General features: G+C 35.8%; 1 protein-coding gene across 1 annotated transcript in view; it reads right to left on the reverse strand.

Annotated features, from left to right (window-relative positions):
* Positions 1-18,283, reverse strand: part of LOC127863296 (uncharacterized) — an 80,608-nt gene that overhangs the window by 15,712 nt on the left and 46,613 nt on the right. The window contains exons 34-46 of the mRNA XM_052402715.1: positions 18,046-18,184; positions 16,982-17,115; positions 15,330-15,548; positions 14,600-14,851; positions 13,180-13,307; positions 12,365-12,564; positions 11,922-12,055; positions 11,377-11,493; positions 8,454-8,594; positions 7,983-8,160; positions 7,304-7,552; positions 4,735-4,891; positions 2,017-2,113 (exon numbers count right to left, since the gene is read on the reverse strand). Coding sequence (XP_052258675.1) covers positions 2,017-2,113; positions 4,735-4,891; positions 7,304-7,552; positions 7,983-8,160; positions 8,454-8,594; positions 11,377-11,493; positions 11,922-12,055; positions 12,365-12,564; positions 13,180-13,307; positions 14,600-14,851; positions 15,330-15,548; positions 16,982-17,115; positions 18,046-18,184 — 2,145 coding nt within the window. The remainder of the gene's footprint in view (positions 1-2,016; positions 2,114-4,734; positions 4,892-7,303; positions 7,553-7,982; positions 8,161-8,453; positions 8,595-11,376; positions 11,494-11,921; positions 12,056-12,364; positions 12,565-13,179; positions 13,308-14,599; positions 14,852-15,329; positions 15,549-16,981; positions 17,116-18,045; positions 18,185-18,283) is intronic.

Consider the following 18,283-nt stretch of genomic DNA (forward strand, 5'->3'; position numbering starts at 1 on the left):
TGGAAAAAAAGTGTCCCTGATAAGCCTGTTAGGTGGAAAAAAAGTGTCCCTGATAAGCCTGTTCAAACTGCAAAGGCTAATCAGGGACAACATTTGAAGCACATGCATTAACCCCAGTTTTCCAAGAATGATGCTTAAATAATAATTTAAAAGTTAAAATTTTTCTTTTGAATGCAGCCTCTTTTGAACTATTTCTAATGTTCCAAAAGTTAACTTTTGTTTCCTTGCGCAAAAATGTTTCCATTGAGAAGTTGAAAATACCCATTTGTATCTAAATACTTTATACTGATACTTAAATAATACTTAAGTCAAAGGAAGTCAGATAAATAAATGTTAATAAAACCATCTAGGGTAACTCGCCCTTGAGTCGATTTTGCCCTTGAGTCGGACATTTTTATTTTTGTAGTTTTCAAAGATCAGTTGTGTTAAGCATGATTTGTGAAGTTATAACGAACAGTTTACCCTTCATACTCAAAATAAATAAAATTTTGAAATGAAATTTTATCAAATATTATCTCACGATATATTTGGATTCGTTTAAGTTTTAATTACTTCTGGTGACGGAAAATTCAGAATTTTTTATTATCGATTATCTTTATACCATAGGCATTTTGGTCAGATACCTTTGACAGCATTCACAATTGACTTTATAAACAATTAATTACAACTCAATTAGCCCTTGAGGCGAACGCAATTCGCCCTTATGGCGAACATGAGTTTATTTAATGGCAGAGGCATACGGGTGAGAATAAATCACATATTTATTCCAATTAGCATGACTCAATCTATAAAGAATCCCATAGCTCACAAACAACAAGAATCACACGATGTTTTATCTTTTTAAGTCTGTACTTTTCTGTGTCACCCCCACTGCAACAAATGGTTCTGCTGTTGTAAAGGTCAGATAGACACTACAAGAGACCATGTCATTTTTCATCTTTTTATAACTTATTTTCGTCAACATGTTGACAAAGGAATAAAGTTATAAAATCAACACATTGCTGTTACTGTGCAATTTGCATTTTTATAAATATAGGGAATGGATTACCTAACAAAATGCTTAACAAATCTGTGTCCGTGTTAAGGGCGAACATGTCCGACTCATGGGCGAATGCAGTGGGTATTGTTATTCAACTATTTTTCAATGAATGTCCCTGATAAGCCTGTTAGGCTCAAGGGCGAGTTACCCTACTGCAGTAATTCAATTTACTGTAAATGTTTTGCATATTTTTTGTTTGTAGTTTTTCTTATAATATTTGTCCTGCAGAGTAAACACGAAACAGGATGTTTTTATAAATGTTTAATGAACACAACTTGTTGCTAGCTTCAACATTTATTTAAGTCTCTATAAGATATAGGCCACAGATTTAGGGTAAATTGGGCAGATTTCGATTATAAGTAATGTCAATTTATATATCCAAGAGGGAAAGTATTATGTGGTGATGATAGTAAAAATGTAAAATCTGTTTAATTGAGAAAAAGCTTTTTTTTTTTAATTCCTATTTTTGTTTCAAGGTCAAATGGTGGTTGGCTGAAATGAAAGAATCTGGGATGGTAATAGGCTAGATCTGTAAGTACCCATGTGATTAAGCAAGTGTTTATGATGGAAAAAATGGTAAAAATATAGTTAACAAAAAGCCTATTAAATCAGGTCAAGGTGAAGGTCAAAATTAGATTGAGTTATATAGGGTGGAAAAGAACAATCAATACCAACACTATGTAAGTATCAACAAGTTGTAACAATGTGATGGTTTGAAGTAATTGAAGTTTGAATTATGTCAAGATAAAAGTAAGATCGGGAAAAACTGGCGGATAGTGAATGGTCATAAGCAGGTAACTGTGCAAAAATCCATGTAATGCAGCAAGCAGTGTTGGTGCTGGAAAAAAGACAGTCATAGACATTTGTTGCTTAATGGATCAAATAAAAACAAGTATTGTGCATACTTTTCATGTATATAGTGTGTATACGCAGGGAAAAAATCAGCAACTATCATGTCAGATTTCAAAATTACCCACCATTAAATGCTCTATCTGGACATTTGGAACTGGTATTGCAAACATTGTTGGTCAGCTGGCTAGCATAGTACACAGTGTACATGGTTGTCATGGATACCTGAAATAGCAAGTCATTGATATTGTCAATACAGTAAAACGTTCAGTTTCAGCGAACGTTCGCTTTAGTTCGCAAATGTTCGCTATTGAAAGCTCGATTTGCCGCGAACTGAGGCCAACCCTCTCTGGAGGTAGCTCGTTAGCAAAACCAATGTCTAGTGGGTTCAGTTACAGCGAACATTCACTATAGTTTGCAAACGCTTGCAAACGTTCGATATTGAACGCTCGGTTTGCCGCAAACGTTTGCAAACCAAAGCGAACCCTCTCGAGAGGTAGTACGCTAGCAAAACCAATCGTTCAATACGACTGAATCAGAAACGAAAGATCATTGGCGAATAATCGCTGTAACTGAACGCACTACTGGGTTTGTATACAACAAAAACGTTGTTTATTTATTCCCTTTAATTGGAATATTTAACAATTGCTTTAATATTAAGTCAAATTTGCTATTTAAATGGCCTCTATCTACAGCATTCTTCATGCAGAACATTTTGTTAAGGACACTATCACAAGTAGTGGCCTGTATTTATTCAAACGTTGAATGTATATTTCTTGGTTCTCAGTCTAGTCTTTGTTCTGAAGACTAAGAATGGGTTGATTCATACACACCCAGACACTCAGTAACCTATTCACAAAAGGACCACAATGGAAATAGGAGTTGCTCTTTTTTGTGTTATCCTTGGTGTTGGTGTGCATGTCATGGTTTATTTATTATCATGTGTTCTACGATTCTGTATTATACATGTTGTTTTAAATGTCCATGTATGTGTATTACATGCCGAAATAAATCAATCAATCAATACCAACTCTGTACACAGTTGGATTCAAACTTGTTTTTAATTATATGAACACAGGAGAGTTCACATAGTGAGGCAGCAAAAAAACAGAAATCATGCTTGCTCCTTCAAGGAAAGAGTTTAACTTCATTTTACTAAAGAACAAGAGCTATGCTTGTGAAACACAATATCCCCTACTGTGCCGCTTTGAAGCCGCACAGCAGCTATTTTAGAAAAAAATGACCTTTGACCTTGAAGGATGACCTTGACCTTTCACCACTCAAAATGTGCACCTCCATGAGATACACATGCATGCCAAATATCAAGTTGCTATCTTCAATATTGCAAAAGTAATGACCAAGGTTAAAGTTTTGGGACAGACAGACAGACACACACATACAATGACAGACAGACAGACAGACAGGCCAAAACAATATACCCCTGATCATTCGATCCGGGGGCATAAAAAACTTGAGCAGCAAAAATGTGCATATGGGTCCCATAAGATCTTTAAATGAGCATGCCAATATGGGCTTGCCAATAGTTCACCCATCTGGGATCTATACAGCAAGCCCAATTACGAATGCCCAGAAATCACCATTATGGAACCCATATTGTAGCACTGTTAAGAAACAGAATTCAAAGGTATTTATTTTGTATTTTTATATTATGTTTGTGCTTGTTTGTGATAATACCGTTAAAAGCAGTTGTAATTTTGTCATAAAACATTTAAAGACAACTTTTAAGTGATAAGGGATTTATGTACAGCTTACATGGGACTCGCATGCGCCCAGTTTGTGTTAATCAATACTCCCAAACAAGTGCGGAAAATTAAATTTGAAATTTGAAACTTCCATCAGCACCAACAATTAAGAAAACAAACGGTAAGTAATTTTGAACAGTTGATAGAATATTTTTTATGATAGCATTCACTTTTTTGAAACATTTGTTATGTATTTAAACAATTATACTTTTTCATTTGAGTCCCTTTATGATACTATGTTGAAATATTTTGTACGGGACAAAGTAGACATTTAATGAAATACGTAAATACTGAAGGCATTTTTTCAAGATTATGTCTCAAGAAATTGGCAAACTAATAAGGCCATTGGCATTCTAGAACCATAACCCTAAATACTCTAAGGGCAGACACATTTCAAAATTACGACAAAATGCGGTCTGATAATAAGACCAGCCTCAATCACCATTTGCATCAAATTCTGCTGTTTAATAAAGGTGGAAATCTTGAAATATATTTATTAGCTATTTGCTGGATTGTTGAAAATAAAGAATGTGGAACATGTATAAAGACCCACATGCAGACCATATTAGATCCACACATGTCCCACATGCAGCAAATATGTGACCCAGAAAAAATTATGTTGCACTTACTGCCATGAGACCCATTTAAAATGGTGTTGCACTGCCAGATGTGGGACGTATATAGGGGTCTCTTAATAATCAATTCTCTGTGTGCCTAATTGAGCATGTGTGTGTGTCCCATGGTGGACCCACTTTGTATCCCATATGGAACCCTTTTAAAATCCTGCACCTAAGGTGATGGAACCCATATCAGCATCTCATGACATCCCATCCCTCTATGCCAATAATAGACCAATCATGAGCCCATGTTGAAACAATGTTTTCACCCATTGGGACCCAAATAAATCTTGTGGCAGATGAGACCCAATTTGGAAGCTCAAATAAGGCCTATATATACAGGGACTTAAAGGGAACCTACCTGGGCTTGCCTCAGCTGGGTAGGTTTTCAAATTTAGGATCAATACTGACAATTAAGTTAGAAAAGGTCTGAACTAATGACATGACAGGTTGCAATCATCCATACCTCAGATAGACTGATGCGGCTAGTAGCTGCCTGTGAACCCTGGTAAATGTCAAGCACATTTGCATCATCCAGCTGCGTGTAGTATGCCTTAAGCTGGCTCAAACGGCCCTCAAACTTGTTCAGTTCTGATGAATGGCTCCCCAAGTACAGCAGGCCTCTGAATAACAACATTTGCCATTGAACAATTTCTTAAATTGTCAAAGATTTGAAGATATATTAAGTGAAAGCTGTAAAGCAATACAGGCTTTAAAAAACAGATATTTTTGATAACTATGCAAGTTTCTAAGATGCCATGAAAAAAAGCAAATTCTTCAATAGGTTCAATCATAACATGTTTTGAAATAATGTTTTGATATTTTATTTCATGGATTCATTTAAAAAAAGATTAATAATTTGTCAAAGTCTGTTTTACAATAATTAAGCAAAAATGTACAATATTTTTTGTTCAAAAGTAACATAAAGCCTAATACCCACAGTTACCTTTAAATCATTATTTCAGCTAAACTGTAACATTGCAGACAAAAGGTAAGATTTTAAGTACCGGTTTACTACTCACATAATCTTTTCATCAGCCAATTGTCATTTTTTATTGTCTTTTATTAAAATCAATTACATAATTTGGACACAAGCAAGAAACAAATGCACTACAAAACAACACTTCTCATGATGGCGTGCTAAGTTACTATGCCTTGAGTCTGGGAGGTAACAGACCATAAAGAACTGGTCATAAGATCTTTAAACAAGAGCACCGCCTTGCGGTTGCAGACCGCTCATCAATTTTCTTTTTAAACTTTTTAAAGGTGAAGGGACTCTCATTTTCAATCACAAAGAAGGGAGAGGCGGAGTGAAGAGGGGTGTATAGTGTGGGGGTGTGGAATTTATTACATTATCTTCCAAAAATGCGAAAAAAAAGGAAAAAATTCGGGCGGGGGGGGGGTGGGGATGAGTGGGGGGGGGGGATTTTTGGGTGCGATAGTTGGACGGTATTTCAAACATAAAATAATAAAAATAAATATTTGTGTTTTTTAACTGTTTAAAAAAAAAATTGGGGGGGGGGTGGGGTGGGGGGGGGGGGGTAAAGTGTGAGGGTGTGGTGGTAATTTGTGAGATGATCTTAAAAAAAAAAATAATAATAAAAATTTTAGGGGGAGGAGATTCTGATGGGGGGAGGGGGGGGGGGTGGGGATTCTTGGGTGCGATGGTTGGACGGTATTTCAAACATAAAATAATAAAAATAAATATTTGTTTTTTAACCATTTCAAAAAAAAAATGGGGGGGGTGGGGTGGGGGGGATATAGTGTGAGGGTGTGGTGGTCATTTGTGAGATGATCGTAAAAAAAAAAAAAAAAAAAAAAAAAAAAATTGGAGGGGGGAGGGGGGGGGGGGGGAGGGGGGGGAGGGGGGGGGGGAGGGTACAGGGGATGGTTTGGGTGGAGTCTATTGTGGTATGTCAGGTAAGAGTAGTTTTGTCAAAGTATCAATCAAATCTAATCATAAATAAAGAAGTTATGGCAATTTTAGCAAAATTTAATAATTTGACCTTGAGAGTCAAGGTCATTCAAAGGTCAAGGTAAAATTCAACTTGCCAGGTACAGTAACGTCATGATAGCATGAAAGTATTTGAAGTTTGAAAGCAATAGCCTTGATATTTAAGAAGAAAAGTGGATCGAAACACAAAATTTAACCATATATTCAAAGTTACTAAGTCAAAAAAGGGCCATAATCCCTTAATAATGACAACCAGAGTTATGCAACTTGTCCTTTTACTGTACCCTTATGATAGTTTGCGAGTGTTCCAAGTATGAAAGCAATATCTATAATACTTTAGGGGTAAAGTGGACCAAAACACAAAACTTAACCAAATTTTCAATTTTCTAAGTATAAAAAGGACACATAATTCTGTCAAAATGCCAGTCAGAGTTACATTACTTTGCCTGCACAGTCCCCTTATGATAGTTAATAAGTGTTGCAAGTATGAAAGCAATAGCTTTGATACTGTAGGAATAAAGTGGAACTAAACACAAAACTTAACCAAATTTTCAATTTTCTAAGTATAAAAAGGGCACATAATTCTGTCAAAATGCATGCCAGAGTTATCTTACTTTGCCTGCACAGTCCCCTCATGATAGTAAGTAAGTGTACCAAGTTTGAATGCAATAGCATTGATACTTTCTGAGAAAAGTGGACCTAAACGCAAAACTTAACCAAAATTTTCACTTTTCTAAGTATAAAAAGGGCACATAATTCTGTCAAAATGCATGCCAGAGTTATCTAACTTTGCCTGCCCAGTCCCCTCATGATAGTTAATAAGTGTACCAAGTTTGAATGCAATAGCATTGATACTTTCTGAGAAAAGTGGACCTAAACGCAAAACTTAACCGGACGCCAACGCCGAAGCCGACGCCAAGGTGATGACAATAGCTCATAATTTTTTTTCAAAAAATAGATGAGCTAAAAACATCACACACTTTTTCTTCCCTGGAAACTAACTCAAGTATGTTTCCATATACTAAGGCTTTAGATGCAATAAATAAACGAGGCTGAGCAGAAAACAGCAAAATTTACTTACAATAGTGATATTGCTTTGCCCTTGGCAAACAGACCGCGGTTGTTGTATATGCCATCAAGGTAGAGGTAAATAAATCCCTGCGCGTTGCTCCAAGTTACTGTCACATGATGCCAGAGTCCATTGGGTAAGACATTGTTGAGGATTGGTACAGAGGTTGAACCTTTAAACCCTGCTGTGCTGATATTGAAGTTCACGTGTGTCGATGTTACAGACAATTTATGCTGCCAGTTTAATGTGTCTCTAGTCAGCCTGTACAAAAAAAAAATCAACATTTGTTTGGTTATCAATATTATTCATTCTTTGCAAGGCTGTTATTAGATATAGCTTACATTGACAACTGAATCTTTGAATGTGCTTTATAATACCTTTAATATTATTATCATCTTTCCTTTAAGAAAAAATAACCAACAGTCATTTTAGTGCTTAATTCAAGTCAAAGATGTGTTTTGACAGAAAAAAGTTAGTGTACTAGCACGTTCTCTCTAAGGCTTCTAACAGTATATCAATCATTTGAATCCCTTCACTTTAACCCTTAGAGTTAAGATCTTCATACATAGTTCACTAGGGGGCAGAGCAAAAAAAGAATAAGTTTAATATTTAAAATTATAAAGATGACTTGTGTAAGCAACCTTGGCTATAAGGAGAAAGAAGCATACAAACTAAAATTATGGAGCTTCACCTATTTGGCATGCCATACACAGTCACAATAGCCCCTGGGCTGTTGAGGGTGGTGAGGCGGACCCAGAAGGCCAAGGTGAAGGCTGTAGTGCTGTTTGATAGGAAACTGGTGAGCTTAACATCCTCGTCACATGCTCCGACATTGGGGTTGATGATGATATCAAAACTGCTAGTAACATCTGGGGAAAGATAACTTGTAAATTACATAAGGTTAAAAATAATATGTCAGTTACATCTTGGAACAGATAAATCGTCAATTGCATCTCTTGAAAGATAAATTGTCAGTTAAAACTGGTGAAAGATTTACTGACTGCTTCATCTGTTGGAAGATAAACAGTCAGTTGAATGACAATTTGTTTGCTACATCTCACAGTAAATTACATCTAGTGAAAACAAATTGTCAGTTGTCTTGAGGTCAACTTTAAGGTTGAGCTATAAATGCTATGATAAATTTAAAAATAAATTTGCATACCCTTGTCACAATTTTCACCAATCTTGCCATTTCTGCAAACACAACTAGCAGAATTCAGTCCATCAACACACACAGAGTTAGGAGGACATCGTAGACTGGAACATTCATCAATGTTTGTCTCACAATATGGTCCCGAATAACCTTAAATGGAAATCAACGTATGCAGTTCAGACAGCTGAAAAAATATTTTGGCAGTGCTCTGTGAAAAGGGGGTTAAATGAATGTGCATAAAGCAGACTGCACAGGCTTATCAGGGACAACACTTTACAATTTTTTTTTTTTTCCTATGAACATAGTCTCTTCTTAGCAAAAATCCAGTTAAGGCGGAAAGTGTCGTCCCTGATTAGCCTGTGCGGACTAAAGAAGCTAATCTGGGATGACACTATACACACATGCATTAAACCCCCTATTCACAGAGCACGGCTCATATCTATTGAACTAAGGTCTGTATTATTTAAAAATCACAACAGCGACTAAGAAAGGATTATATTTCTCTTATCACATTTTGTTTTGAAGAGCTATATTGTCTATGTCTTTGACAAACAATTAAAGACTTTACATCAGCTAGTAGACAGATCTAAATTAAAAGAGTTATTTTGTGGCTAGGGGTACGATGACAATAATGAAAACAAGGGCTGTTTGTAAAACATGCATGCCCCATCAAATGGGCTGTCTACATAAACAAGAATCTGTCACAGATAGTTGATAAGTCTACATAAACAAGAATATGTCACAGATAGTTGATAAGTCTACATAAACAAGAATATGTCACAGATAGTTGATAAGTCTACATAAACAAGAATCTGTCACAGATAGTTGATAAGTCTACATAAACAAGAATCTGTCACAGATAGATCGGCAGTATAAGTCTACATAAACAAGAATCTGTCACAGACAGTTGATAAGTCTACATAAACAAGAATCTGTCACAGATAGTTGATAAGTCTACATAAACAAGAATCTGTCACAGATGGTTGATAAGTCTACATAAACAAGAATCTGTCATAGATGGTTGATTAGTCTACATACACAAGAATCTGTCACAGATAGTTGATAAGTCTACAGAAACAAGAATCTGTCACAAATAGATCTGCAGTATAAGTCTACATAAACAAGAATCTGTCACAGATAGACCTGCAGTATAAGTCTACAGAAACAAGAATCTGTCACAGATAGACCTGCAGTATAAGTCTAGACAAACAAGAATCCGTCACAGATAGATCTGCAGTATAAGTCTACATAAACACAAATCTGTCACAGATAGTTGATAAGTCTACATAAACAAGAATCTGTCACAGATAGTTGATAAGTCTACATAAACAAGAATCTGTCACAGATGGTTGATAAGTCTACATAAACAAGAATCTGTCACAGATGGTTGATAAGTCTACATAAACAAGAATCTGTCACAAATAGTTGATAAGTCAACATAAACAAGAATCTGTCACAGATAGATCTGCAGTATAAGTCTACATAAACAAGAATCTGTCACAGATAGACCTGCAGTATAAGTCTACAGAAACAAGAATCTGTCATCTATAGATCTGCAGTTTAAGTCTACATAAGCAAGAATCTGTCACAGATAGATCTGCAGTATAAGTCTACATAAACAAGAATCTGTCACAGACAAATCGGCAGTATAAGTCTACATAAACAAAAATCTGTCATCTATAGATCTGCAGTTTAAGTCTACATAAACAACAAACTGTCACAGATAGATCTGCAGTATAAGTCTACATAAACAAGAATCTGTCACAGATATATATGCAGTTTAAGTCTACATAAACAAGAATCTGTCACAGATGTATCGGCAGTATAAGTCTACATAAACAAGAATCTGTCATCTATAGATCTGCAGTTTAAGTCTACATAAACAAGAATCTGACACAGATAGATCTGCAGTATAAGTCTACATAAACAAGAATCTGTCACAGATAGTTGATAAGTCTACATAAACAAGAATCTGTCACAGATAGTTGATAAGTCTACATAAACAAGAATCTGTCACAGATGGTTGATAAGTCTACATAAACAAGAATCTGTCACAGATGGTTGATAAGTCTACATAAACAAGAATCTGTCACAGATAGTTGATAAGTCTACATAAACAAGAATCTGTCACAGATAGATCTGCAGTATAAGTCTACATAAACAAGAATCTGTCACAGATAGATCTGCAGTATAAGTCTACATAAACAAGAATCTGTCACAGATAGATCTGCAGTATAAGTCTACATAAACAAGAATCTGTCACAGATAGATCTGCAGTATAAGTCTACATAAACAAGAATCTGTCACAGATAGATCTGCAGTATAAGTCTACAGAAACAAGAATCTGTCACAGATAGACCTGCAGTATAAGTCTACATAAACAAGAATCTGTCACAGATAGACCTGCAGTATAAGTCTACAGAAACAAGAATCTGTCACAGATATACCTGCAGTATAAGTCTACAGAAACAAGAATCTGTCATCTATAGATCTGCAGTGTAAGTCTACAGAAACAAGAATCTGTCACAGATAGATCTGCAGTATAAGTCTACATAAACAAGAATCTGTCACAGATAGTTGATCCCATTCCACGGTTGCATTGTATTGAAAGAATAAAATAATAATTTGCAGTTGAACTTTTATGCAGAAAAAGCAAAAGCTGCAAACAAAAGGCCCTGTCATCATGCTATTTTGGTAAAATGCCAGTAACACATTCTTGAATCTTTGAAAATACATGCATTAAGTGTAGCAGTTGGAGATCATTATTCTGTAAAAGTTCAGCTCAAATTGTATGCAAAATGTAGGAGGTGTTGTGCATAGAAGCTTTTATATGTAATTTTAAACAAAGTGCATTAATTTCTTTAAAAAAAAAATGCAATTGGGAGATCTTGACCATTAGCACATTGTACTCAGGTAGGCTAACCATTCTCACCATCTAGGCAGGAGCAGACAACTCCGTAACCATTGACGACAGAGCACTGTCCCCCATTCTTACACGTGGTGTCTGTGCAGTACCACAGTAGAGACTCACAGCTTTCTCCAGTGTATTCTAGCATGAAATTAAGACAAGATATACAACAAAAGAAATAATATCTTATGTTTCCAGTTATAAGAAATGTCAATGCTCTTTTTGTATTGCTTACAGACTATTGAATTACTGAAATAGCCTTCTTTTGTAAACAAACAAATTATGTAAAGTAAATAAATACATATTGTTGACACACTGTTTAATTTGTTTTTCTTATCTTTGATAATAATGCAAAGATTTTTTTTAATGAAATAAGGTCGTAACCCTTGACTATACTTATTTACTCACTCATATAAAAAGCAAACTTCAATTGATTGAACTTTTAGAAAAGTTACGTTTTAAGAAAATTCTTTATAAACATGACTACTATTTTGCTAAAAGGTGTCCGATTACAGCAGTAGACCAATGAACTTTTAAGTCCATTTCTTACCAATTTTACAACTGCTTACCATCCTGACAGATGCATGTCACACTTTCTTTGTTCACCTGCTTACAGGTGTTATTGGCACCAACACATGGCCTTGCACGGTCACACAAGTCATATGTGATTTCACAGCGTACACCAATATAGCCAAACGGACACCTGCAGTATTTAAATTGTATTGGCATGAAAAAATACATTTAAATGAATATAATAATTATTTATATAAAAAAAATAAGATTTATAATATTGTAATAGATGGTATATTGTGTATTCTTCTCAATATAATAAATGAAATTTCAGAACTGCAGTTCTTTCTATACACTCATTTTAATGTAAACCACTGAAGGACCAGTAATTTAAACTGGTAAAAACAAGCATAAAGCATATGCATCCTGCCCTCAGCTACCTTCCAAACCAAAAAGAAAAAAAGAAAGGTGTGATTTTGTTGTAGAAAAGACATGGACTCACAGACAAATGAAGCCATTGCTGGTACTCTCACAAGTAGCGCCGTTGAGACAGCTTCCCGCCTTACAGTTGTCGATCTCTGTCTCACAGTTTCTACCAGTCCATGGCATGGCACATGTACACACGTGTTCACCAGGGGACGTGGGATTGGTGCAGGTGCCACCATGTTGGCATGGCAATTGCTCACATGTGGGAATGACTTCCTGAATAATAGAATGTTGAGAATGAGACTAGAGAATGTTGCCCCATGACCCCAAAATATAATCTAATCTAAATGAGTCTTAAATTAAAATGACCCGTTCCATGCAACAATGCGTCATGGGCAATATGCATCTGGGCAGCCTGATCTGGAGCTGCCTTGTCTGCTTATAAGACCAGACTACACGACTGCACCGGCTGGTATGGTGCTATGATGCTGCATATGGCATATCACTCAATTTCCAATTATGTGGCTAAAATATGTTAAAATATGTTGCATGTTAACAGTTTAATGATTAAGATAGAGCTGTAAATATGTGTCCTGGCTGGCACCTGGCCATATTATCAATGGCAAATTCATTTTTTAATGCTGTAATGGACTTTTTTAAACTTGAATCTCAAGAACTATAATCCCATATTACTTCAAAAACAACCTAACAATCCAAAGCTACTAAATTCAACTACATTAATATTAATAACAATGTCATGTAAATGCTTATCACGTGTTTTTAAGGCACATTTTCTTCACTTATAACAAGGTTATTGTTTGGGCTAAAAGCTTACACATTCTATTGCAGGGCAACTTTTACTAGAATTATTTATCAGCATTTCAACAGTACCTGACAGTTGTTTCCCCTGAAGTCATCTTTGCAGTAGCAAACATATCCATCTAGATAGTCTGAGCAGTTCTTAGTGTTGGACACCACACAGTTTTGACAGCCATTTACACTGTCAATACAGTTGGTACCTATAGAAGAGGCGTACATGTGTATAAGCCTAGTTCTGGGAAAACTGTGCTTAATGCATGTTTGTAAAGTGTGATCTCAAATAAGTCTTTGAGTCTGCACAGGCTAATCAGGAATGACATTTTCTACTTAAACTGGATTTTTGTTAAGAGGATACTTCATTTAACCCTTTGCATGCTGGGAAATTTGTCGTCTGCTAAAATGTCGTCTGCTGAATTTCTATAATTAGAATTTTCTTCGATTTAAAAAAAACAAACTATCAGAATAGCAAACAGTTTGGATCCTGATGAGACGCCACGTTCTGTGGCGTCTCATCTGGATCCAAACTGTTTGCAAACGCCTTCAAAATTCAGTTCCAGCACTGAAAGGGTTAAATGAAAAATTCCATACATGTGGAGAGTGTCGTCCCTGATTAGCCTGCGCAGACTGAGCCCAGTTTTTCCAGAAAGCAGATACAATAATTCCTGTTGTCATTGTTTTTGGTACCTGAACAAAGAAGGACATGGACATCTTCATGAATATAATAAGTCCTTAATTATGTTGGAGGCTCTTGAAAATGCCACATGGAACCAAAATGTTTATATCAATCAAATTCACATTTATAAGAAGTTGTTACATTTACAACCTGAGTAAGTATATCCAACATACCATATATTTTATAATGAGCCAATGCCTGTGCAAATGGGTCTTATTGGCAAGCATAGCTACAGACCAGCCTGCACTTTTGCACAGTTTGGTCAGGAGGTAACCTTTCAGCAACAAAGTCTGGCAAGGTTTCTTAATCTTATTAGCATACATAGTAGCTCCTGGTCAGACTGGGAAAAAACAAAGATGGGTCTGAAACTACCCTGGGGCCATATGTCAAAAGACTCATGTTTGCATGAAATGGCTCTTTTATTGTCCTGCAAACTTTATTAAACTAAAATATTAGCATTACACAGCAGATCGCAAGCTGAAACTCCCTTTCAAAACTCAAGCTCTAGGTTATTTCTTCATGGCTAGAGATTAATAGCCAAAATCAAAACAGGACATCGCCAAAATACATAACACAAAACACACATGGATAAAACTTGGATCACCACTTCGAAATGGTAAATGCAAAGCACTGGGTTTTTTAACAGGTTTAAGATTGCCTTAACTTCACAATTGGTCCTGATTATGTAACAAAGTGGAAAACAAAATAACTACTTAGCATCCATTACAGACTGGACAGCATTTGAATTAGCCTTAGAATTTTGATGCAATCAAGATAAAACAAAATTGGTTTAAACTTCAAATACTGAAACCAGTATACCATTGGCTGCTGCTAGTGGACAGGCACAAGTGTAGTTGTTGACAAGATTAGTGCACGTCCCATTGTTACGACAAGGCTGGTAGAGGCACTCATTGACGTCCTGCTGGCACTGTGGTCCCCCATAGCCTGCGCCACACCGACACAACACGTGGTACCCACCATCGTAGGTGGTGCACTCTCCCCCGTTTGTGCACTGGCTTGGTGGGCAGTAGATATCTTTGTCAAAACTCCCACACACACCAGAGGTATAGTCTAAAACAAGGATTGTAGCCATTTTGTATACCTTAGGTATAGCCTAAAACAAGGATAGAAGCCATGTTCTATACCTTAGGTATAGCCTAAAACAAGGATAGAAGCCATATTAAATACTGTTTAAACTAGCATGTAGTATAAGCTGTTGCTATCACAATTTGATTGAAAGAAAATTTTGTGATAAGTCATTCAAATAGATATCAATTTAGACTTTTGACATGTTTCACTTCACAAAAATCCAATGATACTTTCATGAACAGTTTCCAGAGTCATTTTCATGATGAAAACAATAATAAACAAGATGTGTTTGTGAAACACTATGTCCCTCCCATATATTTGACCTTGAAGGATGCCCTTGACCTTTCACCACTCAAAATGTGCAGCTCTATGAGATACACATGCATGCCAAATATCAAGTTGCTATCTTCAATATTGCAAAAGTAATGTAATAATGGTCGTACTACAAAAACTTTCTTACCAAAATACCACCCATCAGGACAGACACAGTAATGGGTATCTGCCACATAGTTATCTATACAGGACTTTGCTGGGTTGCACACAGAGCTGGTGCAGATGTCGGCACTGTCCCGCTGCTCACAGTAGTCTCCCTTGAAGCCTGCCGTACAGACACAGATGGCACGATTGTCCCCATCCTGGCACCTGGCTCCATTCATGCATGGGCTTGCTGCACACTCATCTGTGTATAGTAAAACAGCATTAGAAATTGATATGGTTCACAATAGTATGAATGTCCATCTCTAGAGATAAAAATGAAACAAGAGGGTCAGAGGTCGCTCACCTTAGACTTCAGGGATCTGAACTACTCTCAGCCACTTTTCATATGTTTCTCAAACCATTGTCAAATATGGCCAAAATATTAACTTGAGAGTTAACAAGGTTTTACTATAGCCATATAAGGAAAAATGCCCAGCCCCCTGGCGGCCACGTTTTTCAACAGTCGGGAACCATTTTTGAACTCATCCTAGATATCATTAGAAAAAAAATTATTCTGACAAAAAGATTGGAACATTATACTTCTTCTAGAGTTAACAATGTTTTACTATGGCCATATAAGGAAAAATGCCCTGCCCCCTGACAGCCATGTTTGTCATAGGATGGGAACCACTTTCTATCTCAGCCCAGATATCATTAGAACAAATGTTGTGACCAAGTACATGAAGATTGGACTAAAAATATCACTTCTAGAGTGCTAACAAGGTTTTACTATAGCAATATACAGAACAATTTCTGGCCCCCAGTTGGCCATATTTTTTGACAAACCATAACCATTTTTCAACTTAGCCAAGCTATCATTAGAACAAATGTTCTAACCAATTTTCATATAGATTGGACCATAAATTTGACTTTATAGTCGGTTGTACAAGCTATCTGAGCTTATGTTTGTTGTTTAACTCTTGCCGATTCAAAATAAACCTTATCTTTATCTTATCTTATCTTTTGATGCATGTACTGAAAAAAACACCTTTTTTTCACATAAACTGACCATTATCGTGTGCTTTATTACACTCAAATAAAAGAGCAAACAACCTGATCAATATGTATTGTATTTAAATTAAAGTGGTGTTCTACAAATGAAACAATTTTAAAAGAATTAAATTTACCATTAAAATATATATATAATTTATTTCTTAACCTATTCAACAATTCAAATAAAAACATACATGGCCCAGAATGCGATACATTTTGAAAAACAAAACTCATCTTGGAGTACATCAAAGCTAACAGATTTTAAATCCTGTCAAAATCACGCACTATATCAACTATAATTATCTGATCAAGATTACAATTCGTGTATAAAATGTGTCAGCTTTATTTGTGACCTGCTACATTACATAGGTTTGTCCATATATTTGGAGATCCAAATTATAACTTACCTGTGTCATGCTAAAACGCTCTTATGGCGTATGCAGCCAGCTTAGCTCTAAACCAGCCAGGTCATCAGCTATGCAGTCTGTCCATAAATGAGACTATGAATACTTGCATGGTTTTATAGAGGACAAGGTAGCTCCTAGCCAGACTGTGCATACTTGTCTGGAGCTGTGCTGGCTGCATATGGCATGAGACCTAATTCTCACAACACAGCTCAACTATCAAGACTAATTGACTCACTTAGATTGATCTGGCAGTCATGACCCGAGAAGCCCGCCGGACAATAACACACACGATGGTATGAGCCCATGGCCTTACACACCCCACTGTTGTTACATGGGAACCTCAGACACGGGTTCTGGTTGAGGTTGCAACTGAGAATAAATAAGAAAATATAATACCAACAATAAATGTGTTTGTCAGAAACACTATGTCCCCTGCTGCACCGCTTTGATTTATTAAAAAAAATAATAATAATTTGGCAGGTTCAGGTGATTATCTCCCTTTAAAGCTTATTACTTCCCTTGTATATTTTTTTTGGACCTTTGACCTTGAAGGATGACCTTGACCTTTCACCACTCAAAATGTGCAGCTCCATGAGATACACATGCATGCCAAATATAAAGTTGCTATCTTCAATATTGCAAAAGTTATTGCAAAATGTTAAAGTTTGACACAAACAAACCAACAGACAGGTCAAAAACAATATGTCCCCCACTATAGTGGTGGGGGACATAACAAAAAAATAAATCACATAACAGTATACAGTAAAAGATCTCGAATCCAAAAGAGGCTCTGTATCAAGTTATACATTTATTCACACCTTTTACTTTCATTAACAGGTTCTTTTACTCGTTACTTACAAATAAGGTTGCATTGTTTGGTTTTTGCAATTGTATGTATAAGGAAAACAATTCTGATGTGACAATGAATTGATACATTAAATAAAAGCTGATGTGACAATGAATTGATACATTAAATAAAAGCAGAGTAAAAATTCCATTTATAAAAAATTAACAACACCTTATTTGACAAGAATTTTATACAATTTGACAAAAAAATAGCAAGAAATGCTTGTTATTATAGTTATTACAAATTATAAAATTTTAGGAACATTAAAAGAGGAAGACTTTAAATAAACAAATAGTTTTATTTAAAAAGTTAACTTAATTTTTACAGACCAAATTAACTGACTTAAACATCAGCAGTATTTAAACAACCAAGCATTGAGCATAAAACTATTTTATTACAAACTGCATAAGCTGTCTTGAAATACTGCTAAATAAACAATAATCATTACTCACCCAGGGCCATAGAAGCCATTGTGTGAAGAACAGGCACATATGTAGTCATTGTCCCCATCTATGCAGGTCCCGTTGTTGACGCAGGAGTTGGCTGCACAGTCAACTCTGTTGTTCTCACAGTGGGCTCCAGAATACCCATCTGCATCAGGTTTAGTAAATATACTTTATACTGATACTTTTAACACATGTAACTATGAGGATTAATACGATTCATTTTGAATAATGAAGTTTTGTCACA

This window comes from Dreissena polymorpha, unplaced genomic scaffold (genome assembly GCF_020536995.1).
Source record: "Dreissena polymorpha isolate Duluth1 unplaced genomic scaffold, UMN_Dpol_1.0 chrUn004, whole genome shotgun sequence".
In the NCBI taxonomy this organism is placed as follows: Eukaryota; Metazoa; Mollusca; class Bivalvia; order Myida; family Dreissenidae; genus Dreissena; species Dreissena polymorpha.